The following is a 25237-nucleotide window of genomic DNA, read 5'->3' as shown; positions in this document are numbered from 1 at the left end:
ATATTTAGCTTTGCTTCTCTGTCCTCTTTCCACTATTCTCTAAGTCCTCAGGAATAGAACATGCAGAACTCTGCCACTTTTTTGTCATTATTTATGATGAACCCTGAGTTTTAAGAACTGATTTCCATACCAGCTAAGTACCTTCTAGATTTCTTTCCTCACTCTGGAAGCACAAAATGATTAGGCATTTGGAGAAGTAAGCCCTTTGCTTCCCGCAATCTAAGATTTTTTTTTTCAAAGTATATATTTTATAAAGGAAGCTGTAATGAGCCTAAGCAGTTACAGGAGATAAATATGGCACTTAGAAAAATCATTTCATGTTTCTGTATATAACGTTCTTACTATTCTTGCCTGTTTGATCACATCACATTGAAGGACTCAGCAAAGCCAGCCTGTCTGATACTCAATAGCCGCTTCTACAATGCTGAATCCTATGTCAGTGTGAACAAGGAAGAAAGGTAAAACAAGCTGTAAAAACACTTAAAAAGCTCCTTGACTACTTGGTTTTGCTGTATGGCATGTTGCAGTACGTATAGCAACTCTGAAGTACTGCAAAAGAATGCAGCAAACTACAATGATGCATTTAGACTGCCAACAGATACCTACATTCATATAAACAAACCTTTCAATTCAAGTGAGTTCTATCAGCTGATGCAGTTCAGATGAAAAAGAAGGTGTATTATATTATCTACTTCTAGGGGGGAAGGGGAAGGGGAACACCTATCTGTCTCAGAGATTGGAGCAGAGACCTCAACTGGCAAGTTTTTAAATTGTGGCACAAAACATTTTACAAGCCCCAAACCCACCTCTGCTCTCTATTTCACGGCAGTTTTAAAAAACCCAGAGGCATTATTACAAAAAGACAGCTCCCCTTGTAAACTTGGTTCTAGAGATAGAAAAAGATTCACATATAAATACTCACTGTAGTATAAACAATAATACATTGATCGTGCCTCACCTCCACAGAATCCATTAAACCCTGCAACAGTAGCTTCTGGTGAGGAAAACCTTCATCTCCCACAGGCAAGTAACCTAACGTTTGTATTGCTCGTTCCTTCATCTTAAATACAAACAAAAAAAGAACTGTATCATATAACCTTCCTGTTAGTCCAGAAAACACACTTTAAACCCACTCTTTCTGACTCTTGCTGAAATTTCACTTAAGGTACCAGAAGTCAGACATGCAAGTGACTTGTTAGATCAATCGGTGCACCTCTCTTCCAAAATACAGATCAAAACTAATGTCCTGTCACCTTTGAGGATTATTTCCACGTAAAAGAAGATACTGTCATTTTTCTTGAATTAAAATTACTCCCATTCATAGTTTTCATCCCTTAAGCTCCTACTTACGGCTACAGAAAGCATAAGCAATCAACTGCTAGACAACACTGGAAAAACCCTTAGCCCAATTCTGACTCACTAAAGCCAACGATAAGCCTAATTCCTTTAAAACTGAGGCTGAGTTTGGCAGGTAATACAGAAACCTGGGGACAGAGCATTCCAGAAATGAATAAGAATCATAACAACACTACAGAATCTTGCCTTATTTGTTTCCTTGCTGGAAGGGATTCGGGACAGTAGGCTTTCAACAAGCTGCAGCTTTGTAAATCCTACTCCTTCGCTCGGAATTGGCAAGGGGCCATTCCTGCCAATCTCCCCAAGAGCCGTACAAGCAGCCACCACAAGGAAGGGAGAAGTGCTGTCCAGAAAAGAACCTACAGCAAAAAGCAAAACAGGACAACCTGGATTTTGTATTGTTATTTAGCAGTGGGCAGGCAGATACATTTTACCCATACAAGAAGCAAATCATTTTATCTCCTTTACAGCTGGTACAAAGCATTATGCTAGAACAAAATCAAAGTGAAAGGAGACACTGTGAGGATTCTAAGCAGTGGCACTACTAATTATGCTATGTTGATCTGTGAGCTAAGAGTCCACCTAGTTCTTGTTGAAAAGGATTAAATTAATACATCTAATTAGATTACACTTTTACAGACTGTAAATTCTACCACAGAAAGTGAAATCAAGACTAGAGTATGTACGGGCTGAATATCTTAGAAAAGTCCTCAGACTAGGGTGGCTGAAAAAACAACTGTTACATGAAGCAGTTACCTATCGTCTCTGTCGTCGACTTTATGAGCTGTTCTTGTTCCGGCATGACTGCAGTGTTTGGCTGTTCTATGTCATGTAGCTCCATTGCTCTGATTTTCCCTTTGGCCAGGTACCTTCCTATTGTAAATCCCAAAGCCAACAAGGATCCATGTTGGACCTCTGGGCTCTACAGACAAGACCAACAGCACAGATCAAAGTAAGTAACACTTTCTACAAAACCCTGATTTTATTAAAAACACATATGGACAGGCCAGATGAGAAGACACCTTGAAAAAAGCAGAGTTCTAACACATAGTGCAACAATGGACTTTGATATGGCTAGTGCCCTCTGATGAATGAAGTCCTTCAAGATAAGTTAACAAAAGCTAGGAGAGGCTTAGGAGGACAGATTAAGAACTCATCACCAGCACTCACATTCCCAAACTCTATCCATTAGCAGCTAGGCAAAAAATCTACAAAATCCAACTCATCTGATTTGTAAGTACAGACTTATGAAGGTGAACTAAGATAATACTATGCTGTCTCTGCTTACAAACTGTGCATACTCAGATCAAGGGGAAAAAATGTACTCTTTGGTAAAAAGCAGTAAAACGGAATTATTTTAGTTTCCAAGGCTAAGAATGAGAACACACTTGGCCTTTGAGCACTAAAGGCAATGACTCCACACAGTTCAGTAGGCCACAGACTGTGAAAACTAATTACTGCAATTAAATGCCAGGAACATTAATTTGTCCAACGCTGATTTGGTGCTGAGACTAGCTAATCCACCTGTGCTCATTCCCACAAGTGAATTCTAACAAAAGGATTTTGTGCAGAAGTAAGGCTGTGAGACTTAAATGCTGCCTTAATTAAAAAAAAAAAAAAAAAGAAGGGGACAGGGGCTTAAACTCAGATTAGTTCATGTGTCTGTTTTTTATCACAACTCTCCAAAAAGTTGCATCAGTGCAACTGCAACTGTGCTGCCAGGACAGGATATTCAACCTAGCTTGGCCAGCAGGGACTGCTCCCTGTTGCGGGCTCCCAGCAGCAGCAAAGCCAGCTGAAGGTTGGTCCTTCCCCTCCCTCTACTTCAGCTATCCATGTACACTGCAGTCCTTACTGACCCCCTTGAGATCACCACCACCCCTAGCCGTACTGATTCAACTTGTTCTGCACATTTGCAGCAAACCTGAGCTCTAACTAACTCATACTGAAAAATGCATGGGAACGCCTTGCTTTTTTTGTGTTTCATGGTTCACATCCCTCTTTATTTTCAGCTAGCTTCTGTGAAAGGTGAACCTTGGCTTTATGAGTGACAGGGGCAGAAAGTAATGGTGGGGCACTGAGAGCTGTCTGTGCTGGCTCTGTGACTACAGAAGCTGTGCCCTGAGCAAAACTGAGCAATGACATGGCTTTGGCTCATAGACACAGCTTTCAGAGATTCAAAATAAATTGTGTTTGTTAATTACAGCATAAAACAGTCAGCACTTCTTGTTAGCATTTGAGCCTGTTACCTGCAATGTGAAATGGTCGCCCATTAAGTCCTTTAGAGACAGATATAAAAATGCCCTGCGGGAGAAATGCTACTACTTTTTCTCCCTTTCAGGATTCAAGACACACTCTAGCACAGAGACCTACCAAATTTATTTTCAGGACTCCTTCTCCATGCTCATACTGGCAAAATGCAAATCATGTGAGGGGGAAGGAGCTGCCAGAGGAGGGAGAGCAGACAAACTCACTGTGTAGCAGAGGGCTGCTGAGCAGTCTGTGCGAGGTGGGAGGGAAGAAGCCAACCCTCACCCAGCAAAGGCTGCTGGTGGGCCAAGATCTGAGGCAGTGAGGAGCGAGGAGAGTGCTATAGCTCAGGAAGGGAGCGGAAGACCATTTAATGAGTTAAACATTTCGTTAGTTCTGTGGGTACCAGTAGTTACTCATGAGTAAGGAATTAGTAAACTGTTTGAGGTAGATAGTGTGATCCATTACCACTCCATGGAATGAGGAATATTTAGCTGGCTAAAACTGCTTAAATATGTGATAGTACTAGTTTTGATGGGAAGTCCCTCCAGGAAACCCTCATACTGACCTTAACAACAGCTTCAGAGATTAATTTAAAGATCTGTTGCACTCGCCTACAACAAAAATCCCTTCTCACTCTCCAACTGGAAGTCAGCTAAATTTTACACTCAGATTAAAGCTAATACATCTTGGACACACAGTGAGATTCAGATGTCTTACCAGTTACATGATATGAGAAAAAGAAAAAGAAGCAGACAAAGGAAGGTAGTTACATGGTTGTCTTTTGTCATCTTGATCAGCTGCTCCAAGGAGGCCCTAAGCTGATCTCCAGACATGGTAGACATCACTACAGAATAAAACAGGGCTGCGAGCTCACGCATTTCTTCTTTGTTTGTGTTCATCAGACCCTGCAGGAGTTTTTAAAAAGAAACATAAAATACAGAACCAGCTTCTTATACAGTCTGTCCGTAAAGAGCTTCAATATACAAGCACAACTGTCACGCAGCTACACAAGTAGTACTTAACTCAGAAACCACCCTTTAAACTGACAGTATTACCATTTCGTATGAAACAAAGCACTCAATTTAGCAAAGCATTCATTATATGCTCAGCATTTAGGAGGAAGATTACCACTAGCCATTAAGAGGGCTACCCACCAGTTCTGCGTTAATCACACTGATTGAATGCTTGGCTGAATTTTGTCTTCTGAGATGAGCTTCCACATTTTGTATCCATACTGAGCTAAAAAAAAACCCTAAAGGCACTATTTTCCTGAGCCACTAGAGTCTTCCATTTTTATTAATCAAAGGGGAAAAAAAAAAACCCAAGAGGTTAAACCAGTTATATCTTGTACCAAAAAAAACCCCAAAAACGTGTCCAGGAAATCATAGCTCTCAATGCAAATTTATCCATTTTGTCTTGGGGATCTTGTATTATCTAAATTGTTAAAAAGTTGAATTTGGGAAGCCTCAGGTCATTTGTTAAGATATAATCTTACCTCTGCGATTAATGTTATGTATAATGCAATATACTCATGTGAAAAATTCATACCCAAAGCTTTGAATGGCTTGGGCCACCACAAAGGAAAACAAGCCAAGCAAACAAACAAGAAAGGAGATCCAGCAGGCTCATGAAACATAACTCTAACTTCAACTCTAAACTTGCATCAGATCACGTAGCTGACTTCTAACAAACCCCTGGATCTGTTACTTCCACTTGGCAAAGGGAAATCACACAAAGCATGATCTACAACAGTATTTCTGGAATGAGGTAATATCAGTTACCATCCCTAGAAGCTTAATTTTGCAAATGGACACCAGGCCAAAGAAAAAGATTTTTCTACAAAGATACTAAAGAGGGGAATGTTTTTTAAGTCATCTCCTTTGAAGTTCACACCTGCACTTAAATGAGATGTTGTAAACTGTATATAGCGCAAAGCAGCACAGATATCAGCATGAGAAATTTGTAGAACACATTCTAACTCTTCTTCAACTTGACCAAGTATTTTTTTCTGCCAGATTCCCCCAATGAAAGTGAAGGCAAACTCTAAGAGCTTAGCAAATCCTGGATACTTGAAGTAAATAATGCAAAAGCAGACAGTTATCTGAGAAAATAATCCAGGGAAAGCAGAATTCTCTTTGGCTTATTCCCAAGCAGGCTCCAGTTTATCTGTTTTTTTTTTTTGTTTAAGGCTAACAGCCGCAGGAAAAAAAAAAAAAAAAAAACCTCCACAGAAAGGGCTCTAAAAAAATAAGGGATCTAATTAACCTAATATTCTGAGAAGCCACTCGCATCTCTCACTGGACCATTCCCACTGTTACATAATTCCTTCAAAATTTTGCAGACTTCTGTTTTCAGTTTTCTTTGGCTGTTTAATGCATCTTCCGATCAAGGGGAAAAACTGACTGACTATACTAACAAGATCAATGATGGAGATTACCTGTAGGTCAATGAACAAAATCAGTAACACCAAAGAATCAAAAAAAAATTTTCCCCAGTGTGCTACATATAATTTTCCCCACCCTGCTACATACAGCATCTCATGAGGTGTTGGCTGTAAGTAGAAAATTAAGTGCATACTTGGAAATAATACTCCATTCTACCATGGGAAAATGCCGTATTTTGCTAGCATCAAACCTCCTCCACCCAAAAAACAAAACAAAAAAAAGTGTTTTCAGCATACCTTTATCCAATCTATTTTGTCTACAAATCTGGTGGCTAGTTTTTCTGGATACACGGAAACAACTTCTAGAAGACAATACATGACTGGCAAACCTAAATAGTAATTAAAGAATCAGGTTATTAAACAACTGCAGTATTTACAACAATCTCACAATTAAAGGTTAAGAAGTATCAAGCATTTCAAAGCATTCATTTGCAACTCACTAGGGATAACAAACAATACAGAATAACAGGCTATAGTATTTCTCAGAAATATTAGGGAAACTAATACAAGCAAACATTCTGTTAGCAATTTTTTCTAGAGGTATTCAAGCAATTTAAGACTACACTTGTCGCAGATACGTGACTATCAAAGTGAGGAAGACATAGCATTCAGTGGTAAGGAAACTGTTATAGACAATGGTCTCACAATTTTAAAGTATTATGTCAATCAATGCTGCAATTTTAGTGTCCTGCCTCCTCCCACCCACACAGCAGTATAGAACAAGTTTAAACTGAAGAGTATAGTTCGTGCTGCAACTCTGTGATTAACGTAGCCAAGCTCAAAGCGCCACGCATGGCAAGACATTTTAATAAGGGAAAACTTATTTATCTCCAAGACGGTGCTGTACGCAGCTTCTTACCTCCAACACTAGCTAACAGCTGCTGAAGAAGGCCAATATATATATGTACAGGGTTGGTTTCTGCACTTTTTGTAGAGGAGGAGGAGGAAGAGAAAGATATGTGGTTGCCAGACATGAGGTTTCTTATGTAACGTCCAATGGCTGGAGCATGATCTTGCATATCTGCCAAGCTCTGTGAGGTTGGCACCACACCTGCACTGTGAGCAAGACACATCCGCAAATACAGGACTATCTAAGGAGTGAAGGGAAAAACACAGGATACTGAGTGCATGAGTACTTGGAAAAACACGGAGACAAAATGGAAGAGCAGGAATCATGCTGTATTTAATGTAATAAAAACAAGATAGTTTCTTCTTCAATCAAATCTAGACAGAAGAGTCAGCATGGAGACAGGAACAAATACAAAGCATAACAAATCTTAGGACCAGTTTCTGCAATACACCTGTGAAAGCAGACCACCTTACAATGCCTGCATCACTCTCAGAAGATTAAATCACACACAGACTTTTGGTTTATCATCAGCTGATATAACCTCCTTGCAGGCAGTTCAGCCTGTACTCTACACCAAATCGGCATGCATGCAAATGCAATTCAGTGCACTGCTAATACAGACCTTGCATCACATCTGAGTTTGTCTACAGATCACTAAAGCCAGGGAATCTGCCTCAAGGAATGGAATTTTTGCATACAATTGCCAGTTTCTCCCTCTGAGAAGCTATTACATTAGGTGTGCTGCAGAAAGTAGTGGAGCAGGCCTCTTGGGAACATTCCTCCCAGCCCTCCATGAAAATCCTGTTCAGGCTGCCATTTAAGGACAGATAGATACAGGATGGAGAGTTAATCCCAACATCTGTTGAAAAGAGGAATTTTAGAATGTAGGGTGACTGATAGTAACTGCTAATTTCTTACACTGTACTCTAAAGAAATAATACACTTATCCAACAACATAAACCCAGACAATTACCTCTCCAAATGTGGCAGGATTGAAAGGTAACGCGGCAGTTCCAGTCACGTATTTAGCTGGAGTCTTCATTCGATGAGAGGCCTAAACAACAGAGTATATTAAGACTGGAACAGCTAGACCCATGAACAGCAGAGACGTTGGAAAGGTCAATGAAATTTTGCTGATGCAACTATGTTTATCCTCCACTTAGCAACTGGAGAAGTACGACGGTTCTGTAACAACGGCATAGTACACATGACAATAGTACACTTTAGGTCCATCAACTTTATGCCCCAACCAACTCAGAAAGCGGAAACTCTTGAATTCAGAGCAGGGGAGGCTGCAGGAGGACAACATTCTTCCTCTCAGGAAAAAAAAAAAGCGCTCTGGAATTTAAAAACAAAATACTTCATAAACTTCCAAACTCTGAGGTGCTCCAGCTGACAAGTAGCCAGGAAGCTTGGAGACAGCAGGTCTGCCTGGTGAGGCTGCAGAGCAGCCAGGCTTCCCTAGTACTGGGAGGTGGGCACCCTATGCTGCATCAGACAAGCCCAGGGAGTCTCTCAGACCCTGCTACCTGCTAAGTAGAAGGCTGCTGTAGCAAGTGAGCAACTTCTTTCTATGGAAATGTTAGCTTTGACAAGCAGGAGTATTCCAGCAGAAAAACATCCGAACAGGAGGTTTCCAGTAACACCCACTGCAACAGCTGCAGAAAAGCACGTCCATATTCTCTAGGCAGCACATGCATCACTGCTAGGGCTGGATTGAGCAAAGCAGCCTTGCATCTGAATACGCACACAAGGCAGTTGCACAGAAGTCAACAGATCCTCAGATCTCTTAACATGCTAAGATCTTCTGCTGCTTTGGCTTCCTCGCTCCACAGATCTGCACAAACATTATCAGTGCAACATAATCCCCTTGTTAAGGGATCTGCCCCCTTGTTACTTAACACTTGGATCTCTTGCATTTATTGCCAGCAGAAGGCAACAACGACTGCTAATCTTGGCAATACAATACTAAGTGTGGTCTTCACTGTGATTTTATCTAACTCTGCTCCTCGGGGGAGGTGAGGGAGATGAATACAGGGAAGGGAAGACCAGACTTATTACATGCCTGAGGATCAGGCATGTATCTGTCATTTACTGGGATAGAAGCACTGTACCTTGTCTTGAATGTAATGGACCATTTCAGGGAAAGAAGGCATCTGCTTCCCAGAACTCTCTTTTTCATTTTTACCAGGAAATGTTCTCAGCACCCGCTGGGCTTCCCCATGTACCTCCTCCCGCCTTTCAGAAGAAAAGATGAGAAACAGACGTTATTTGCACAGAACAAATGACCTTTAATGAGCAAAAACATATCTTGGGAAGCTAGGGGAGAGAGAAAAAGTTTTAAATGAGAAGGTTTTTTTTTAAAGGAAAGGGAAAAAACTTTGCATTAGAGCTTTCAATGATCTGTTCATTTTAGAGAGGGGAAAGAAAAAGCATAGTGATGAGTGGCCTCTGCAAAACAGTCTGGATCAGTCCATTTCTGCTTCTCTTACATCCTGCTAGTGTTCACCACCAGTTCCTCATTTCCACATTCTTGTTTTCCTATCTGCTGCTCCTTCTCATCACTTCTGATATTCAAGCTTCAGCTGATACCTGTCAGGTTTATTGCTATCTGCTTGGCAGGGGATCAACTCCTGAAAAAGTGCTGACATGGCAATGACAGTGGTTTGCTGCAATTAAGCTTTTTAAGCTTTCCTTAGTTACACAGTAGCAACTCATCTTAAAAAAAAAAAAAATCAAGCAATTAAAGTAAGTTGGAAAAAACCCCACCACTTAAACTGTAATAGTAGAAAAATGCAAATGAAATTACTGTAATTTAATGAGTCAGCTGCTCCTCAGCAGAGAGTCGCAACTCTCACAAGTACATGCTCCTGACTCTTTGGAAACACAAGCTAAAAATAAACTGACAGAATTTGCCAGGAAAAAAATTAATTCTAGCCATTGTAAAGGAAATTTCAGTGAATGCATTTTTACTTTGCAATTGCAATTTATAATTAACATGAAATGCTTTAGGGACAGCACTTCATCACAAACAAGAAAAAGAATCCAAGCCAAAGACTACCATAAGGCAAAGTAGCAGTTCACAGAACTGTCAAGAATGCCCTTATGTAAAGGTTGATTTCCAAATTGTTGTACTTGATTTTCAGTGAGTAAGTTTTATGTACTTACACACACACACATATACAAATGCATTCATATTTTATCCAAACAGATATTGGATGCAAATATATATATGTGTGCATGTGTATATGTGAAAATAACTTAAAAAGGAAAACTTACGGGTCTCCCGCAGCTAACAGGAGTAAGTATCTGGAAGGGATATGATCCGGAGGGAATACTGTGCTAGCAAATTTCACAGCCACTTGACGTACTTGAACTTCAGGCTTAAAGAGAACAGACACAAACATATGGTTGAGTTTTAAATGAACACACTCATAACCTGCACTCACCACTTGTAAATCATCAGTCACCTGTTCTGGCCTCTGGCACCAACATGACTCAAAGAGTTTAGACATCCTGAGACACTGTTCCTGTTAAGTCTCCACATTGCAAAAGATGAGGAAAAGAAAAGCTAGCTTCTCATGCATACACAACCGGAGAATAAGATGTTTGATTAAATACATGCACATTTTTGGGAATCATAAATCAGGTTTATCACTAATTCTTAGATCTGAACTGCCCCACTCAGGCAATTTTGAAATTAAGAATGACATACATCATCTATCCACACAAAACAGAGCTGCCCTTAGGAACAACACAGGCAGAGGTGGAAAAGAAACATTAGCTTAGGGTGGTCATTTTCTGCTGGGTTCAGATAGTCTCAAAATGGTATTGCCTGGAAATCTGGATCACTCTAGCACCCAGGCAAAATTTTCATCAGCATGAAAACATCTCTTACACACTTACTAGTGCAAATGCTAGAAGTACGTATACCTCCACAGTTACCCTGAGTACCCATCCAAACACAAGAGTACACAAAAAACAAACAGTCTTTCTGAAAACCCAGACCTCTGGGGAACTCTGAACACAAACATGACACTCCCTGAAGTAAGACAGTCAGGGAAGTGTGGTTTCCTCTGGATTACTGTCTCAAGACTGAGTTCCTGGGGAGGTTTCCAGGCACCTTATAATGTTAGAAATCCCATAGCACACTGAAATCCACGCAATGATCCTTTCTATCAAACTCTTGCTTTTACAAAGCATTTCACAAGATACTGTCTTTGAAGCACCTACTTCTCAAAGTTTTCTTAGGAGGAGACTATGAGAAACATACAGCACAACCACAACAGCTTTGTTTCTTTGCAAAACAGAACACAAATAGAAAACTGCATTTGTCACCCTTCTTGCAGCCACTATACCATATTAAAATATTTCATCTAAGCATATACACACACCCCTTCTTCTGTCAGACAGGCCAATACATTCAGTAAGAAAAGGGAGACCTGTTACAAAAGTATACACCAGGAAGTGCCAAGAAACAGGAAAACAATGAACAGCTCTTTTTTTAAGGTACTTAATTTTGACTCCACTGAAAATACCTTTATTAAATAAGATGCAACAAGAGCTTCCATCAGGGTACGCTGGGCTCCTTCCAAGTTACTGTATGCTCCAACCATCATAGACAAGGCTTCCTGTATGGCAAGCCTAGTATCAGCATCTTCCTGCAGTACAAAGCCAAGAGTTTTCACTTTATGTTGTGCAATGACAAGAATATTAATGATTTCCCAAAGCCCCATCAGCACCCACCTTGCATAAAGCTTCAAAAAACTGCTGTACCAGTGCTATATCCTTGGTAAAGAGCTGAGGCATTCGGCTGAAACAAGACATTGTAATTCATGAAGTTTTTCATTTTTTAAATTGAAATGCTTCATATTTCATTGGTCTTCCCCTCATCCCACATTTTAACTGTCAAACAAAACAGAACCAGCATAGAAAGTCTGCTCTATCTTACACATTTTCACCACAGAGCAGCACCCCTGCCTTTAACAGTTTGGAAAGAAAGGTATTTTATGGACAATCACTCAGATCACCAACATACCACTGGATGTACCACTTTTCTAGCTTTATGCCCTCTAGTCTTTGCTGTACATTTCTTAATTTGTTTCTGGTAATCCAGAAAGTAGAACCACTTCTTAAATTCTGTGCATAATTCACGAGCACAGAATCACTGCCAGATTAATCACTGCTAGAGAAGCTATCCGCTTAAAACATATTTCTTCTTACACCTCTGGAGATGTCACAAGAAGAATGCTTTTCTCTGCACTGTACACTCAATTACAAAATTGGCAAGTGGCATAAAGCTTGCTGCTGATAAATTAACAGATTACTCTGGAAAAGTTACTCAATGTCCTATTGCTTAAATGGCGCTTCAGTTACCTGGAGAGCTTTCCAACCGCTGAATATGCCATTGACAGCAGTTTTGAATCCTTGAATGATAAAACAACAAATATAAGTCAGCAAAACCAGAAATACATGAAGTCCTGTCTTTTATAACTAAACATCTACTTTAAAACCTGTCTTCAAAGTGCTCAAACAGGCCTTCCTGGAATATAGTCATATCCAAGAATAAAAGCATTACGCAGGAACAGAAGGAGCATGCTTTTCCACAAGAAACAGAAAATTACAAACGGTGACAAAATGTAAATCTCCCTTCTGGTCTCAGCTAAATGCATTTTATTTCAAGAGCTAAGGAGATTCAGCAAGCACATGAAACAGTAGCAAAGGGACAGAAACCTTCCACTGGTCCTAAAAAGCAGCTTTACACAAAGGAAGCTGTTGGCACAACAGATCCTGCAAATGGCCAATGCACCACATTTATATGAGCTTACTTTCTTCTGAACACTCCTTTTTCATGCCCTTCCAAATGGCAGGAGAGCCCCACATGTTCAACATCAACTCAAGCCAGAAGGTCATATCCAACAGTTCAAACGAACGAGCAAGGGGATCAAAGCTGCAGAAGAGGAGGTCTGCAACATCAGCCCTTCATAAGATACACATAGGAGTGTCGTGGGGAATTTGGATTCTGAAATGGCACTGGAAAGATCTCTTCAGGCTAGACTGGCATTTGCAGTTCTGTTTGTAGCACTCTTCCCATAACAATCCATCCCTGGACAGACAGGATGGAAGGTCTTACAAGACGGCCTGTACAGCTGCTTGTGACAACAGGGTACATGCCTGGAGCTGAGGTCTCTTGTGTGCTCCAGAGTAATGAGCAACAGCAGCTAAGATGCTGGTCTGGCCTCACTCTTTAGATTATCAACACTATTATTTCCTGAGAGTTCTGCAAATAGTGTCCAAGCACCTACCCACAGCTGTTAAATAAAAAGTTTTCCTACAGAGCCTTTTGAAGTACTTGCCTCTCTTCCAACAAAATTTCTTTAAAAGTGTCCTTTGATAGCTATCTCAGGCAATTACAAAAAAGATATTGACCAGTTTCCATCATAAAGGTATTTGTCTTTTGCTTGTATTCACATGAAGAATTACAGCTCTATAGTAAAGAACCTTTCAGCTTACCTCTTTGTATTCATTGATCAGCTTTGTAAGTCCATTTAAAAGCATTGGGCCTAATGGCTTTATTTTACTTTCTGGACAACTGCAATTAGAGACAGCAACAAACAAAATATTATCTTTTGCCTCCCTTAAAAGTATCTTGTCGCAGTATCACTTTTTCTCAACTTTGTTAAGCTCAGAAATTACAACTTAATGCATGCAAGCACATGCACACACACAGAGATTTCAGGATTTAGGAAAAACCCCTGCTTTCCATGAGTTTTAGCACTCTTTCTTTGCTCTTAGTTCAGTTATATATTTGGTAAACAGAGCAGCTTCTAGGTAAAAGCTAAAAAACTTTGTGCTCAGTCTGAATTACTTACATGATACAAATATGATGCACAAACTGCAAGGACAGACTTCTAAGTTTTGTATTTGTGTTTGCACCAAAGAGTCCATCATAAACCACCTGGCCAAAAGGAATAAAGAGCAGATTAGAGAGTATCTGGCCTCACTTTCAAAGGTGTTATGGTTTAAGCCCAGTCAGCAATTGAGTACCACACAGCTGCTTGCTCACCCTCCCCCTCCCAGTGAGATGAGGAAGAGAACTGAAAAAAAAACCAAAAAAAACCAACTCCTAGATTGAGACAAAGACCATTTACCACGATAGCAAAGGAAGATGATAATAATAACAAGGAAGGACAGGTATAATAAGATATTCAAAATGAACGATGCACAATTTATCACCACTCGACAACCCAATAACCAACACAGCCCATCCTGAGCAGCGATCACAGAAACTAAACCAAAAAGCAATCCCAGAACGATCCTGAGCAGTGAGAAAAAGAGTGAGAGAGCTGCCCAGTGGCCAACCCCCTCCCTTACATACTAAGCATGACATCCACGGTACGGAATACTTTCTTTGGCCCATTTGGGTCAATTGTACCAGATATATCCCTCCCAGCTTCTTGCCCTGCACATTAGCGAAACCTGGGAAGCTGCAAAAAGTCCTTGGCCTCTTTAGCAACAACTCATAACATCAGTGTATTATCAACATTCTTCACACACCAAATTCCATACTAAATCCAAAAGACAGCAGCTACTGAGAAGAAAATTAGATCCATCCCAGCCAAAATAAAGACAAAGGATTTTCTAATTCCCCTTCTTTAAACATTGTCATCAGTAACGTTGCTTCCCCCGTGTAAGTACTGGACGAACTGTATTATCAAGCTCATTAGAAAGAGCAGTTTTGGAACATAAGCATTACCTGGATGTTAGCTGGGAACGTTTCTGCAGCTTGCCTGGATCGTAGAAGATGAGGAACTATCTTTAATTTAACACGAGTGCTGACTGATTCTCGCTTCATTTCTGGTTTCAGAACAGATCCCTGTGAGAGACAAAGTTGAAATAATATAGTGCATCTCTGGACAGCAATACTTTTAAGTTAGCTAAATTACCTTCTATGGCAAATCAGAACACACTGGGACAGATAAAAAAAACTCAATAGTAAAAATGTTTAGTGAAAGCAGAGATCAAAGGAAATTATAGATTTAAGAAATATACATATATCTTCTCCAAATAAAATAAGGCAACTAAAACTTCAGCTTCAGAAATTAAGCAGGTGTGCAACTCCGAAGGCAAATCTTACCTCCTTAGTTTTCAGTGGTATATCCCCGAGATACACTTTATACATTTTGTTGATGATAGCAGGATTGTTCCAGTCAATTAAACTAAAGAAAAAAAACACATTGAACACAAACATGTTATGATTCTGACTTTTGATTACTTCTAAAAATATATGTGGTTCAGTAGCACATATTTTTCTCTAAAGACATTTAACATTGTCCATTAACATGCATTTTGTTCACATCTGTATTTTGCTCTCCAGGTGAAGAATACCAACAAAAAGGGAAAGATGAGACAAGCAGCAAAGGAGAGACTGCATTCCTTAACCACGCTGTCGTCACTTACTAGAATAATCTCTCCTGCCATGATTTATATAAGGTTTCACATTACATATTTGACTCCAAGTTAAACAGTCCTCTAAATCTAGTAATACAGAAGCCACATACACATTTCAAAGGCAGGCCTCTCTCACTCCAAATCTCCTACATGACCCAGCAAACCTTGTATGATCAATGACTCAGCAAATAACACTAATAGCAATTACTCTGGCCTCTTGATGGGTTAAAGACAGAAGCATTGTCTTTAGATGATGAAAGGCAGACTGCAGATGACCAAAAGCTTTAATAATGCAGAAAACAGTGGCTGCCAAACTTCCTAGACTGTGGTTCACTTCACTATTAGTCTCTTTACTCCCTTAATAAATTAAATGGAAGTACACTTTTTCTGGAAAAGACAATATAGGTAAGTTGACTGGCTGCGAATCACTTACTAAGGCCTTATTGACCATTGATAATCCACAGAGGGCAATTTGGAAACCAAGGAGTAAGAAAATATCTCAAAAGTGATACCAAAGACAGCTGAAAACAGACAGCTAAAGCTGTCAGCTCTGGAGCCAAGTGATGTTTCTTAGCTACAAGACTGCAACCCACACCATTCCCAGCCTCATGTGAATACACGGGAGCTTCACAGGTAGGTGGGAGACTGCAGTCCTCCTCCTTTCAGAGCACAGTCTCTCTGGAGCACTACATTAACTGCAGCTAGCTTTGCTAGGAACCCTAACACCATCTTTTCCAAACACCCAAACTTGTACCTTTGTTTGCTCTTTAATTCAAGATCTGCTGCTGTGGCAACACTGTGTCTTGTATCACTGGAGGCTACAACGAGGTGTATAACAGCTTCAAGTTCTGGTACTTGCTCAGCTTCAATGAACTTCACTATCCCCAGCTTACACTGTTGAAGAGTGGGGACAGTAAAGGCAGTGTTAATGACAAGAAAGCATATGTTACAATAACCGAGTAGTTCAGCTGACTGAAATGATGGCTTCTGTTTGCTTTAGCAGCACCCTTCTCTTGCCTCCTGTCAAAGCAGCCACCTGTGGCAAAGTATCTGCATTGCCATTAGGGATACTCTGCCACTACTCTACTAAAAAGGGATGCTTCATAAACATAAGGGAGTTTTGCAACCTTACTATATTTTAAGAGGAAAACTCAAGAGCAGGCTACAGTTGTGGTTGCCTCCTAACCAGCTCTGAGAATTGCTGGCACCCTGGCACCTCCCACCTCATCTCACCATGGCAAAGTTCCTTAAGGCATCATGTGAAGCTCCTCAACAAATTCCCTCAGGGAATAAAGACCTAGTCAGAATTAGTTATGTATTTTCCCTACAGCCTCCCATTCCTTTGGCTGTAGCTGCCCCTGTTATAATCCCCCCGTTCATCAAGGACCAGCCCCACAACTGCAAGTACCTGTTCCAGCAGCTCTGGTGTCCATGGGCTATCTCCAATTACCCTTTTGGCTGCATAAAAGCTCATCCCTGGAGGTGGCTGAGGGATTCCAGGACCTCCCACGCTACCTGATGAAGAGCCCTGGGCTGAGGGCACATTTTGTCGACTCTGAGATTCATTCAATACAAACCTAAGCAGGTGGGAAAGGAGTTTCATTAGAAGCTTTACCAATCCACACTGCCAGCTGAATTAGATGCTGGAACATAACCTGTCCAACTTCACATATTCTTCTTTAATTAATCCCGTTACTCTGACATAGGACAGAATTTTACTCAGTTGAGACTCAGGTACCAGTTATCCCAGCATTTTTGGCAAGAGTCATAATGATCTCATTTAACTATTTGAAAACAAACCTCACTTAGGAAAGGGAAGGGTCCACTGGCATCTCTTGAAAGAGTTATCTCAGGATATGGACCAGAAAGAATGATCTCTTTTGTACCAGAAGTGAATACTCAGACAGTACTACATTCGAGAAATTTGTACTAAAAGCTTTAACAACATTTGTATGATTTCTATGAAAAACACAAACCTAACAAGGGAAATAATGAAGCATATGCAACACAGAGAAGTGGCAGGAAACAATCCTTGATAGAAAATAAATAAATAAATAAAACAATGTATTGGACAATGGCAGTTTTAGTGCTGAGTAGGGAAGGAAAGCAAAAACCATTAATGTTAAGTTTACAGATCTTAGTGTTTTTGGAGACTAGCTAGTCTAGCTGCCCTGTGCACATCTCTATCCTCTCACAAAAGCTACTCCACACCTCCCTGTGGAAGCTGGTCAACACAGGAAGGCATCAAAATTTTAGTGCAGGGATCAACAAGAACTATGTAGCTCCAGATAGCCATCATCTGTTCTGCATTCAGTGCACAGGCAACAAAAGGAAGTCAACAGTCTCAACAATAAGGATAAACATTCATCCCAAGTCTCATTAGTTAAAACTTTAAACACTTGAACTTAATTATGAGGTGTAAGCCCTAGAGTTATGCTTTCTGGTTGTTTTTGCATGCAGACCAGCAATGTTAATTCACAACTGGGCAATGACAGAGCAAGTTCTATCAGGCATAAATTAGCTGTAAACAGCTGCAAACTGTCTTACTCCAGGGAGCAAGACTTGAAGAGACAGCCATTCAGAGCCACAGGCTAGCTGAAGACATTCTCTCAGCACCTTCTGGAAAGAAAACAAAACCTTCACCCCTAGTCCTTGTAGTCTCTTTGAGTATTTAAAAATTGTCATGCTTGGCCAGAGTACAAAAGCACAGAAGGAAGTGAAGCGTCATTGCAAAGCCCAAGGGCTTCATCTGCTGAAGCTGCAACAGTGTGGGGGTGAAGCTAAGAGCATAAACCTGGACAAACTGAAGACTGTGAGCTGTGAACGGAGGACAGGGTAGGCATTTTAAACCATAAGCTGCAAGACTTTACACACTCAAATGGTAAGGAAGCGGCCACCAAAACATCGGATGGGAGCATAGCCTTCAGCAAAGCTACATGGAGAAGCACCACATGCTCACTATTTTGAAAGTCATTCCTTTACGTTAATCCATTTGGGTAAGCAACAGTTAGGTGCTCAGAAAAATCCTACGGGAATCGATTAATTGTTAGAAAATAGAAATGATTTTAACAGCAGAACACATTTCTATTTTCTTTCAAAGCAAAAGCTCCCCTAGCAACACAAAGACACTAAAAAAGTTAGTGCGAAATAGATTCTGAGAAAGTATTGATTTTAGGCACTAGAAGATTCCTAACAAGCAGTGATCAGTAAATTCAAGTTGCTCTAAATCATTTGTCCTGTCAGAAACAGTGCTCACACTAAGACACACAATTTAAGTTAGAAAACTTTTCATCAGAAGACAGATGAAAGACAAATCCTGTTATTAAATCTTAAATTCTGGAAAGCAGAAGTTTTCAGAGAGCACCCTTGCTTATGACCTTGGAGGAATAAGCCTTAAAATTCAACTGCAGGAAGATGAGCACATGTTTTGATCCAGCTTCTATTTTAAAGGTTTGATTATTTAACAGATAGCTCACATGCCTCATAGCTTCACCTTGATCCCAAAAGAGGTCAAGGACAGCATAGTATAACACCTAATTAAGTAGAAAAAAAAAATGTTTTGTTAAATAAGGAAGACTGTGATCCCATTCTTAAAATTAGGACCCTGCTTTGTATCTTACTGAAACATGTAACTGGCTTAATTTGAGTTGGGAAATAACAGCATATTTTAAATTAGTTTCCAAGGGTGCAGTTTGTAAAGTTTCACACATAAAGAACACATCAATACTAGAGAAGACTGATATTAACTCTTACTTACCCATAAGGCATAAGAAGAACATCCAACATAAAGTCCAAAAGCAGCTGTACAGTCTTTGGTTTTTCAGCAAGATTAAATGGAGAAGCTGCTGCTTTCAGTGGTTCAGCAGGGTATTTCATGTGAAAAAGGGTTGGTATTAGAAGATGCATTAGGCTGAAAAACAATTATATTTACTGCAACCATTTTTTTCAAAAACACACCTGTTTATTCTTAACATTCAAGAGAGAAACCTTTAAAAACAAACGTGGTCCTTAATAGCAAAAGAAATCTTAACAAAAGTTAAACTGATTCACAATCCTCTGGCCTCCATTTGCCTCCTGATATACTTAAAAAAGAAAGGCACACATATACATCTGTAGAGATAAAGTCGCTGCCTTTGTCCAGACCTTTAATGTTTCGTAATTATGCCACAAAATACAGTCTAGGACTGTCTCATCCATAAGAAATTTAAAGTGTTAAACCCGAGTCTGCCTAGAGTAGAAGTTATCAACACTGTTCAGTTGTATAGACAGATTTCCCAAAGCTCTCTTCAGTCACATACTTGCTTTTTGGACCGGGCAAAACCATGATGCCAGAGAAGACAATCAAATATTTTCACACTGATCCCATGAACATAAGCAAGATTTTACTGCAAGACCTTTCAGTAAGATCATTTAAAAAATACATTTACACTGTCACAGTGATGTAGAGAGAACAATTCTATGATTTTAATGCCATTTTCCAGTGACAGCATGGTTGAAATCCATCTCAAGGTAATTAAGAAGCAGGTCCATAATTCACAGTTTTCTAGAAGTTCTTAATGCACAGCAGTTCCCAACTTCAGTCATTTATTACAACTTAGTGTTTCAAGTATCTCACAACTTAAGAGTGGCCAATCTGAGACATTTACTGCTGTTCCTGTTGCTGGACAGAGGATATTTATTGAAGGTCTGGCCTTAAGCTGGAAACCCGAATTTGATGAAGATGGATAAGGGATATGGACAGTCATATCCATCACAACACAGGCCTCTTATCATACAGAGAGTCTGCTACAGCAGATTCTGTATAGTATTACAACATTAGACTACATGAATTCTTTGTACCACCTAAACTACTGAATTGCTGATCCACATTGTACAAGCCAAGAACATCCTAAGCAACGAAGATCACAACAAGGAAAAAAAAACGTCTTTTAACAAGTGATAAAAATTTTTACTAAAATGATACAAGCAGAATTTACTCCAAGAATAAGCAGTCATACCTGTCTTGCTGTGGTTGAGGTTTCCCTTCCATTGCAGTGAGAAGAGTTGGAGCCAATTCACATTGTTTTTCCACAGGCAGACGGGGGTATCCCATCTTAACATAAATTATGGTAAAATTCTGAAGGAGTAGAAAAAGCACACAGTATTGCAACAGTGTAAAAGAATATCTGTTCTTTAAACTCTTCTTGTATGTTGTGTTACATAACTGGGTGTTAGAAACACACATGTTTTGGAAGACCAATTTCTTAATGGGACTGATAGAAAGAGTTTTCCGAGTAGGTCTTGCGGAGTCTCAAATTTAAAAGGAGGACAACAACAATGTAAAAATCCCTCCCTAGCTTCTCCTATTTGCTGCCAATTTCACTAAAAGCACTTTACTTGAGCAAGAACAGAAATGTAATGTTCTCTCTTACCTATTTCTGAAATAAAATAGAAAGCAATATTGAATAAATACAAAGTTAGTGGCATAGGCAAGTTTTCTCTTGCAAACGTGTTTCTAAGTCATCATAACTAAAAGCTGCAAATGCCATCCAAACAGAATCCAGTGACACAACAGCACAGCAAAGCAATACTGAATACTGGATTATCTAACTGCTATCATGTTGATCCAAATCCAGCCAAGAACTGCAGAGGAGTTGTGTGTTCAATGACCTGGTTGAAAGAGGTGTTGAAGCAGGAAGCATTGTACTTCTTTGCAGATGGCACTTGTCAAAATTTTATAAAGCCTCATAGTAAAAAACAACAGGCACCAGTCAAATACGTGAATGAAAACAGATTTTTGACATGTTCAGCCAAAAGAACAGTTCATGCCAAGTTTGTTTTCAAACAAGATGGTTCTTCAGAACTGCTCTTCAGAACACATGCACTCCAGAAGCTCTTGGCCATTTCTAAAAGGTGAACTTCAGATAATTCCACTTGCTTAAAGATAATGTGAGGTTACTTCTATGTTACTGCTGTTTAAAGTCTAAATATTTCTCCATCAGTTTCTAAGATGCTATTTTATCCATTTATGCTACATACTACTGAATAGTCAAATGAGAAGGACAGACAGTTTCCCTCTGATTTTATAACTTTTTTTCATGATGGTGATTTGCAAGATCTACCACAGTTGAAATGAAAATTGTCTTCATGGTTTCACAAAAACATTTTTAAACTATTTTCACTTCTTAAACTACATGGAATGAAATAATCTAGTAAAGTTTCTCCATCTATAAAACAAGGGTTTTTTAATCTTTTCTTGCTCGGCTAGGATCCTGACCCTAAGACCAAATAAAAATACAGGTTCTTGTATGTTCAGAGACATACAGATGTTTTACGTAAGACTCTGATCCTGCACGATGTTTTCAGACCCTGATCCTGTACATGTCAGGATAAGGATGGGTAGCTGCTTGCAAAACAGAGCTTCTAACAATGAACAGACCCTCTATAATACAAGTAATGACAACTCATGCATTCACGAAATACCCGGAGTAATTATCAGTAATTTTAATAGAATCAATGGTGTTGCTGCTTCATGAAACTAAGCTTCACCCACACCAGAGTAAAAAGTTTAGTTTAAAAAAAATCTGTTAAAACATCAACCTCATGACAGTAACAAACTTGCTAGGAAAACTGACAGAGCTAAATACAGAAGTTTTAAAGAATATTCTGCTTGTTACAAGTAAATAAGTAACTATTCTTGGAAGAACAGACACTTACAGTGACAAAAGACACTGCAGAAGGATCTTGATATTGAACTAGCAATGTCTCTACTGGAAGCTGAATTTTTGGACGACTCTTGATGCGCTTATTCAGATGAACCAGCAGCTCCATGACCTGACAGGAAGAAAACAAAAAACTTGAAAGATCCACCATTAATTTTTCTACTTTGGACTCTGCACATCACCCTCACTCCACTAGGCAAGCCTATTATAAACAAATCAGGCCTGAGCTTCCCAATTATTTAATCTCTAAGAAAACAGCAGACATCACTTATTGTTTTATCTTGAAACTACTCTGACATGTCTCAAGTCACTGTTAAAACAAACATGTAAGAAGTCCCAAACCATGCCACAACCACTAACCTCCACCAACAGAAATATCAGGAAGAAATGAATACTGGGGATGACCAGTTCTTTCTACATAGTTGGTTACTATCCCTCAAAACTGAGGCTGGCTTGGAAATCTGCATTGCTGCTCTATCTTGTGGCTGTAGAGTAACTCCAATTGATGACATAGAACAAAAAAAAAAAAAAAAAAAAAAAAAAAAAAAAAAAAGAAAAACCCCTATCCACAATGAAGGAAAAAGACAGGATCGAAATCCTTCAGGCTAGAGAAGAATTCAACAGGAACACCAAGAATGTCAGGCAGGAGCAATGTGCAGCCCTGCCCTGGGCAGGCAGAGTCCCAGCAGTGATGCCAGTGGGGCCCAGCAGCAGCTCTGGGGACATGGCCTTGGGCTCTGGTTGACAGTGTGCTGAAGAGGGGCCAGAGTGCATTGAAACAAGAGAGGTGCAGAGTTGAACTTTCTCACAATGAAGACTCTGCAGTAGTGGAGCAGGGGCCCAGAGAGTTTGTGCAGTCTCTATCCTGAGAGGTTTTTCCAAGACCCATCTCGATAAAACCTTCAGCATCCTGGTCTGAATTTGTAATGGACCCTGTTTTAAGCAGGAAGTTGCACTGGACACCTTCTGAAGTCCCCTCCAAGCTGAATTATGCCCTGATCCTACAATCCCATGAAGTAGTTTCTTGGCATAGCATCAACAAAGTATCGTTTGTACCCACTAAATGAGATACCATAACTGAATGGAGGAACTTGAAAAACTACAATCTCCATTCTGAAACAATGGGTTCTGAGAAATCACACTGAACATCTCCATCTAGCTCACAAACCCTATCAGATTCTCAAGCAAAGTGATGCAAAAATGTAAGTGACATTAAACGGTGTCAGCTGAGCTCCAGTAAAACCAGATGGAGCTAGTCCTAGATGCATAGTGACTTCATGCATTTCAAGTAAAAAAGCCAGGGTGAGTACATTGTCCTGTGCTTTTGATGGCTCATTACCTTGGTCATAGTATGGTGACAAAGCAACTAAACTGCTGTCACTGAGGTTGGTCATGGAAACTGCAGAACAATATGCTTGCTGAGCTGCCTATGAGCTAAGACATCATCTTTGCATTCACTCCATTACTAGGTATAAAACAATGTCCAGATACAATCCAGAGAAACTGCATAGCTGTCCACAAGCATGTGACTGAGATCAGAGATCAGCTGACAAACTAAGTAATACTGACAGCTATCTAATTTTGCTGCTGCAAAATTATTGTAACAGCAGTCACAAATTCCTGTTATTTTGGAGAGGAAAAAAGCCTGTCCACACACACTTTTTTGTGAAGGAAAAGAAACACAGGACTACAACAGTTTGAGGAACTTGTTCAAATTACCCATTGTGGCTGGAGAAAAAAAGATGTGCCTGCATTTGGGTATGTGTGAGGGTTTAGCTCATGCCATAGAATCATACAATGATTAGGGTTAGACCTTCAAATCAAAGGCCATCTAGTCCAACCCCCCTGCAAGAAGCAGGGACATCCCTGACTAGATCAGGTTGCTCAGAGCCTCATCCAGCCTGGCCTTGAATGTTTCCAGGGATGGGGCATCCACCACCTCCCTGGGCAATCTGTGCCAGTGTTCTAAAACCCTCAATGCAAAAAATTTCTTCCTAATATCTAATCTAAGTCTACCTCCCTCTATTTTGAAACCGTTACCCCTAGTCCTGTCGCAACAGGCCCTACTGAACAGTCTCTTCCCGTCTTTCCTGTAGGCCCCCTTGAGGTACTGGAAGACCGCTATCAGGTCTACCCGGAGCCTCCTCTTCTCCAGGCTGAACAGCCCCAACTCTCTCAGCCTGTCCTCATAGGAAAGGTGCTCCAGCCCTCTTATCTTCGCAGCCCTCCTCTGGACCCTCTCCAACTGGTCCATGTCCTTCTTATGTTGAGGGCTTCAGAACTGGACACAGTACTCCAGGTGGGATCTCACCAGGGCAGAGTAGAGGGGGAGAATCACCTCCTTCAACCTGCTGGCCACGCTCCTCTTGATGCAGCCCAGGATGCGGTTGGCTTTCTGGGCCACAACAGCACATTGCCAGCTCATGTTGAGCTTCTCATCCACCAGCACTCCCAAGTCCCTCTCCTCAGGGCTACTCTCGATCCATTCTCCGCCCAGCCTGTATTTGTGCCTGGGATTGCCATGACCCACATGCAGGACCTTGCACTTGGCCTGGCTGAACTTCATGAGGTTGGCATGGGCCCACCTCTCCAGCCTGTCAAGGTCCCTCTGAATGGCATCCCTCACCTCCAGTGTGTCGATGTCCTGCTTCTCTAATCATTAATACCAAATCAGTGCACTAGAGATCTCATTTAGCAGCATGCATCTGACCTGAATCAGGCAAATGTCTGCACTTCCAAGTATGACTGCTTCTTACATTTTTGCTGGCTTTGCATGGGTTGCATAAAGCAACACAGTATCTTGGCTCGCACAAATGCTACTGGTGCATCAGTACTTTCTGAAGCACATCTGAACCAGCAGAGTGAATTTACCCTGGATTAGTTCTTGTGTGACACTGCTAGGGTAACTGATTTGGTAGAAGACATCCTAAAGTTGAATTTAACTCATTTGTCAAACTATGGCCTGAAGAGGGCCATGACCTTTTCAGAGTCAATGGATTAAGAAGGCATAGGCATTGCAAGCTTATCCATCTATCTAGACTACATCCCAGATCTGAAAATGTATGAGGATAGTGAGTTCAAACTACTGAATGAGGCAGTAATATTGACCCAACAGTCAAAAAATTAAGGGCAAAGATAAGACCAAAGCAGTATGTTAAGGCAGCTGAAAGAAAAATGGAATTT

The 25237-nt window shown here is 40.3% G+C and overlaps 1 protein-coding gene across 6 annotated transcripts in view; it reads right to left on the bottom strand.

Annotated features, from left to right (window-relative positions):
• ECPAS (Ecm29 proteasome adaptor and scaffold) overlaps positions 1-25237 on the bottom strand; it is a 66805-nt gene that overhangs the window by 28129 nt on the left and 13439 nt on the right. For 4 of the 6 annotated variants that reach the window (XM_086769847.1, XM_086769852.1, XM_086769846.1 and 1 more), the window contains exons 3-23: positions 22050-22166; positions 20351-20469; positions 19111-19263; positions 16762-16930; positions 16108-16247; positions 15040-15121; positions 14659-14778; positions 13775-13860; positions 13416-13494; positions 12279-12328; positions 11649-11715; positions 11441-11563; positions 10182-10285; positions 9017-9140; positions 7876-7956; positions 6912-7143; positions 6290-6381; positions 4380-4514; positions 2113-2278; positions 1543-1715; positions 959-1060 (exon numbers count right to left, since the gene is read on the bottom strand). In XM_086769847.1, coding sequence (XP_086625973.1) covers positions 959-1060; positions 1543-1715; positions 2113-2278; positions 4380-4514; positions 6290-6381; positions 6912-7143; positions 7876-7956; positions 9017-9140; positions 10182-10285; positions 11441-11563; positions 11649-11715; positions 12279-12328; positions 13416-13494; positions 13775-13860; positions 14659-14778; positions 15040-15121; positions 16108-16247; positions 16762-16930; positions 19111-19263; positions 20351-20469; positions 22050-22166 — 2514 coding nt within the window. Of the gene's footprint in view, positions 1-958; positions 1061-1542; positions 1716-2112; positions 2279-4379; positions 4515-6289; positions 6382-6911; positions 7144-7875; positions 7957-9016; positions 9141-10181; positions 10286-11440; positions 11564-11648; positions 11716-12278; positions 12329-13415; positions 13495-13774; positions 13861-14658; positions 14779-15039; positions 15122-16107; positions 16248-16761; positions 16931-19110; positions 19264-20350; positions 20470-22049; positions 22169-22414; positions 22540-25237 lie in introns of those variants that run through there. The other 2 variants (XM_086769848.1, XM_086769851.1) reach the window with 2 other exon arrangements.

The sequence above is a fragment of the Chlamydotis macqueenii genome, chromosome Z (genome assembly GCF_036417535.1).
Source record: "Chlamydotis macqueenii isolate bChlMac1 chromosome Z, bChlMac1.mat, whole genome shotgun sequence".
NCBI lineage: Eukaryota > Metazoa > Chordata > Aves > Otidiformes > Otididae > Chlamydotis > Chlamydotis macqueenii.
The sequence above is the reverse complement of the archived record's forward strand: the minus strand, read 5'-3'. Positions and strand labels throughout refer to the sequence as shown.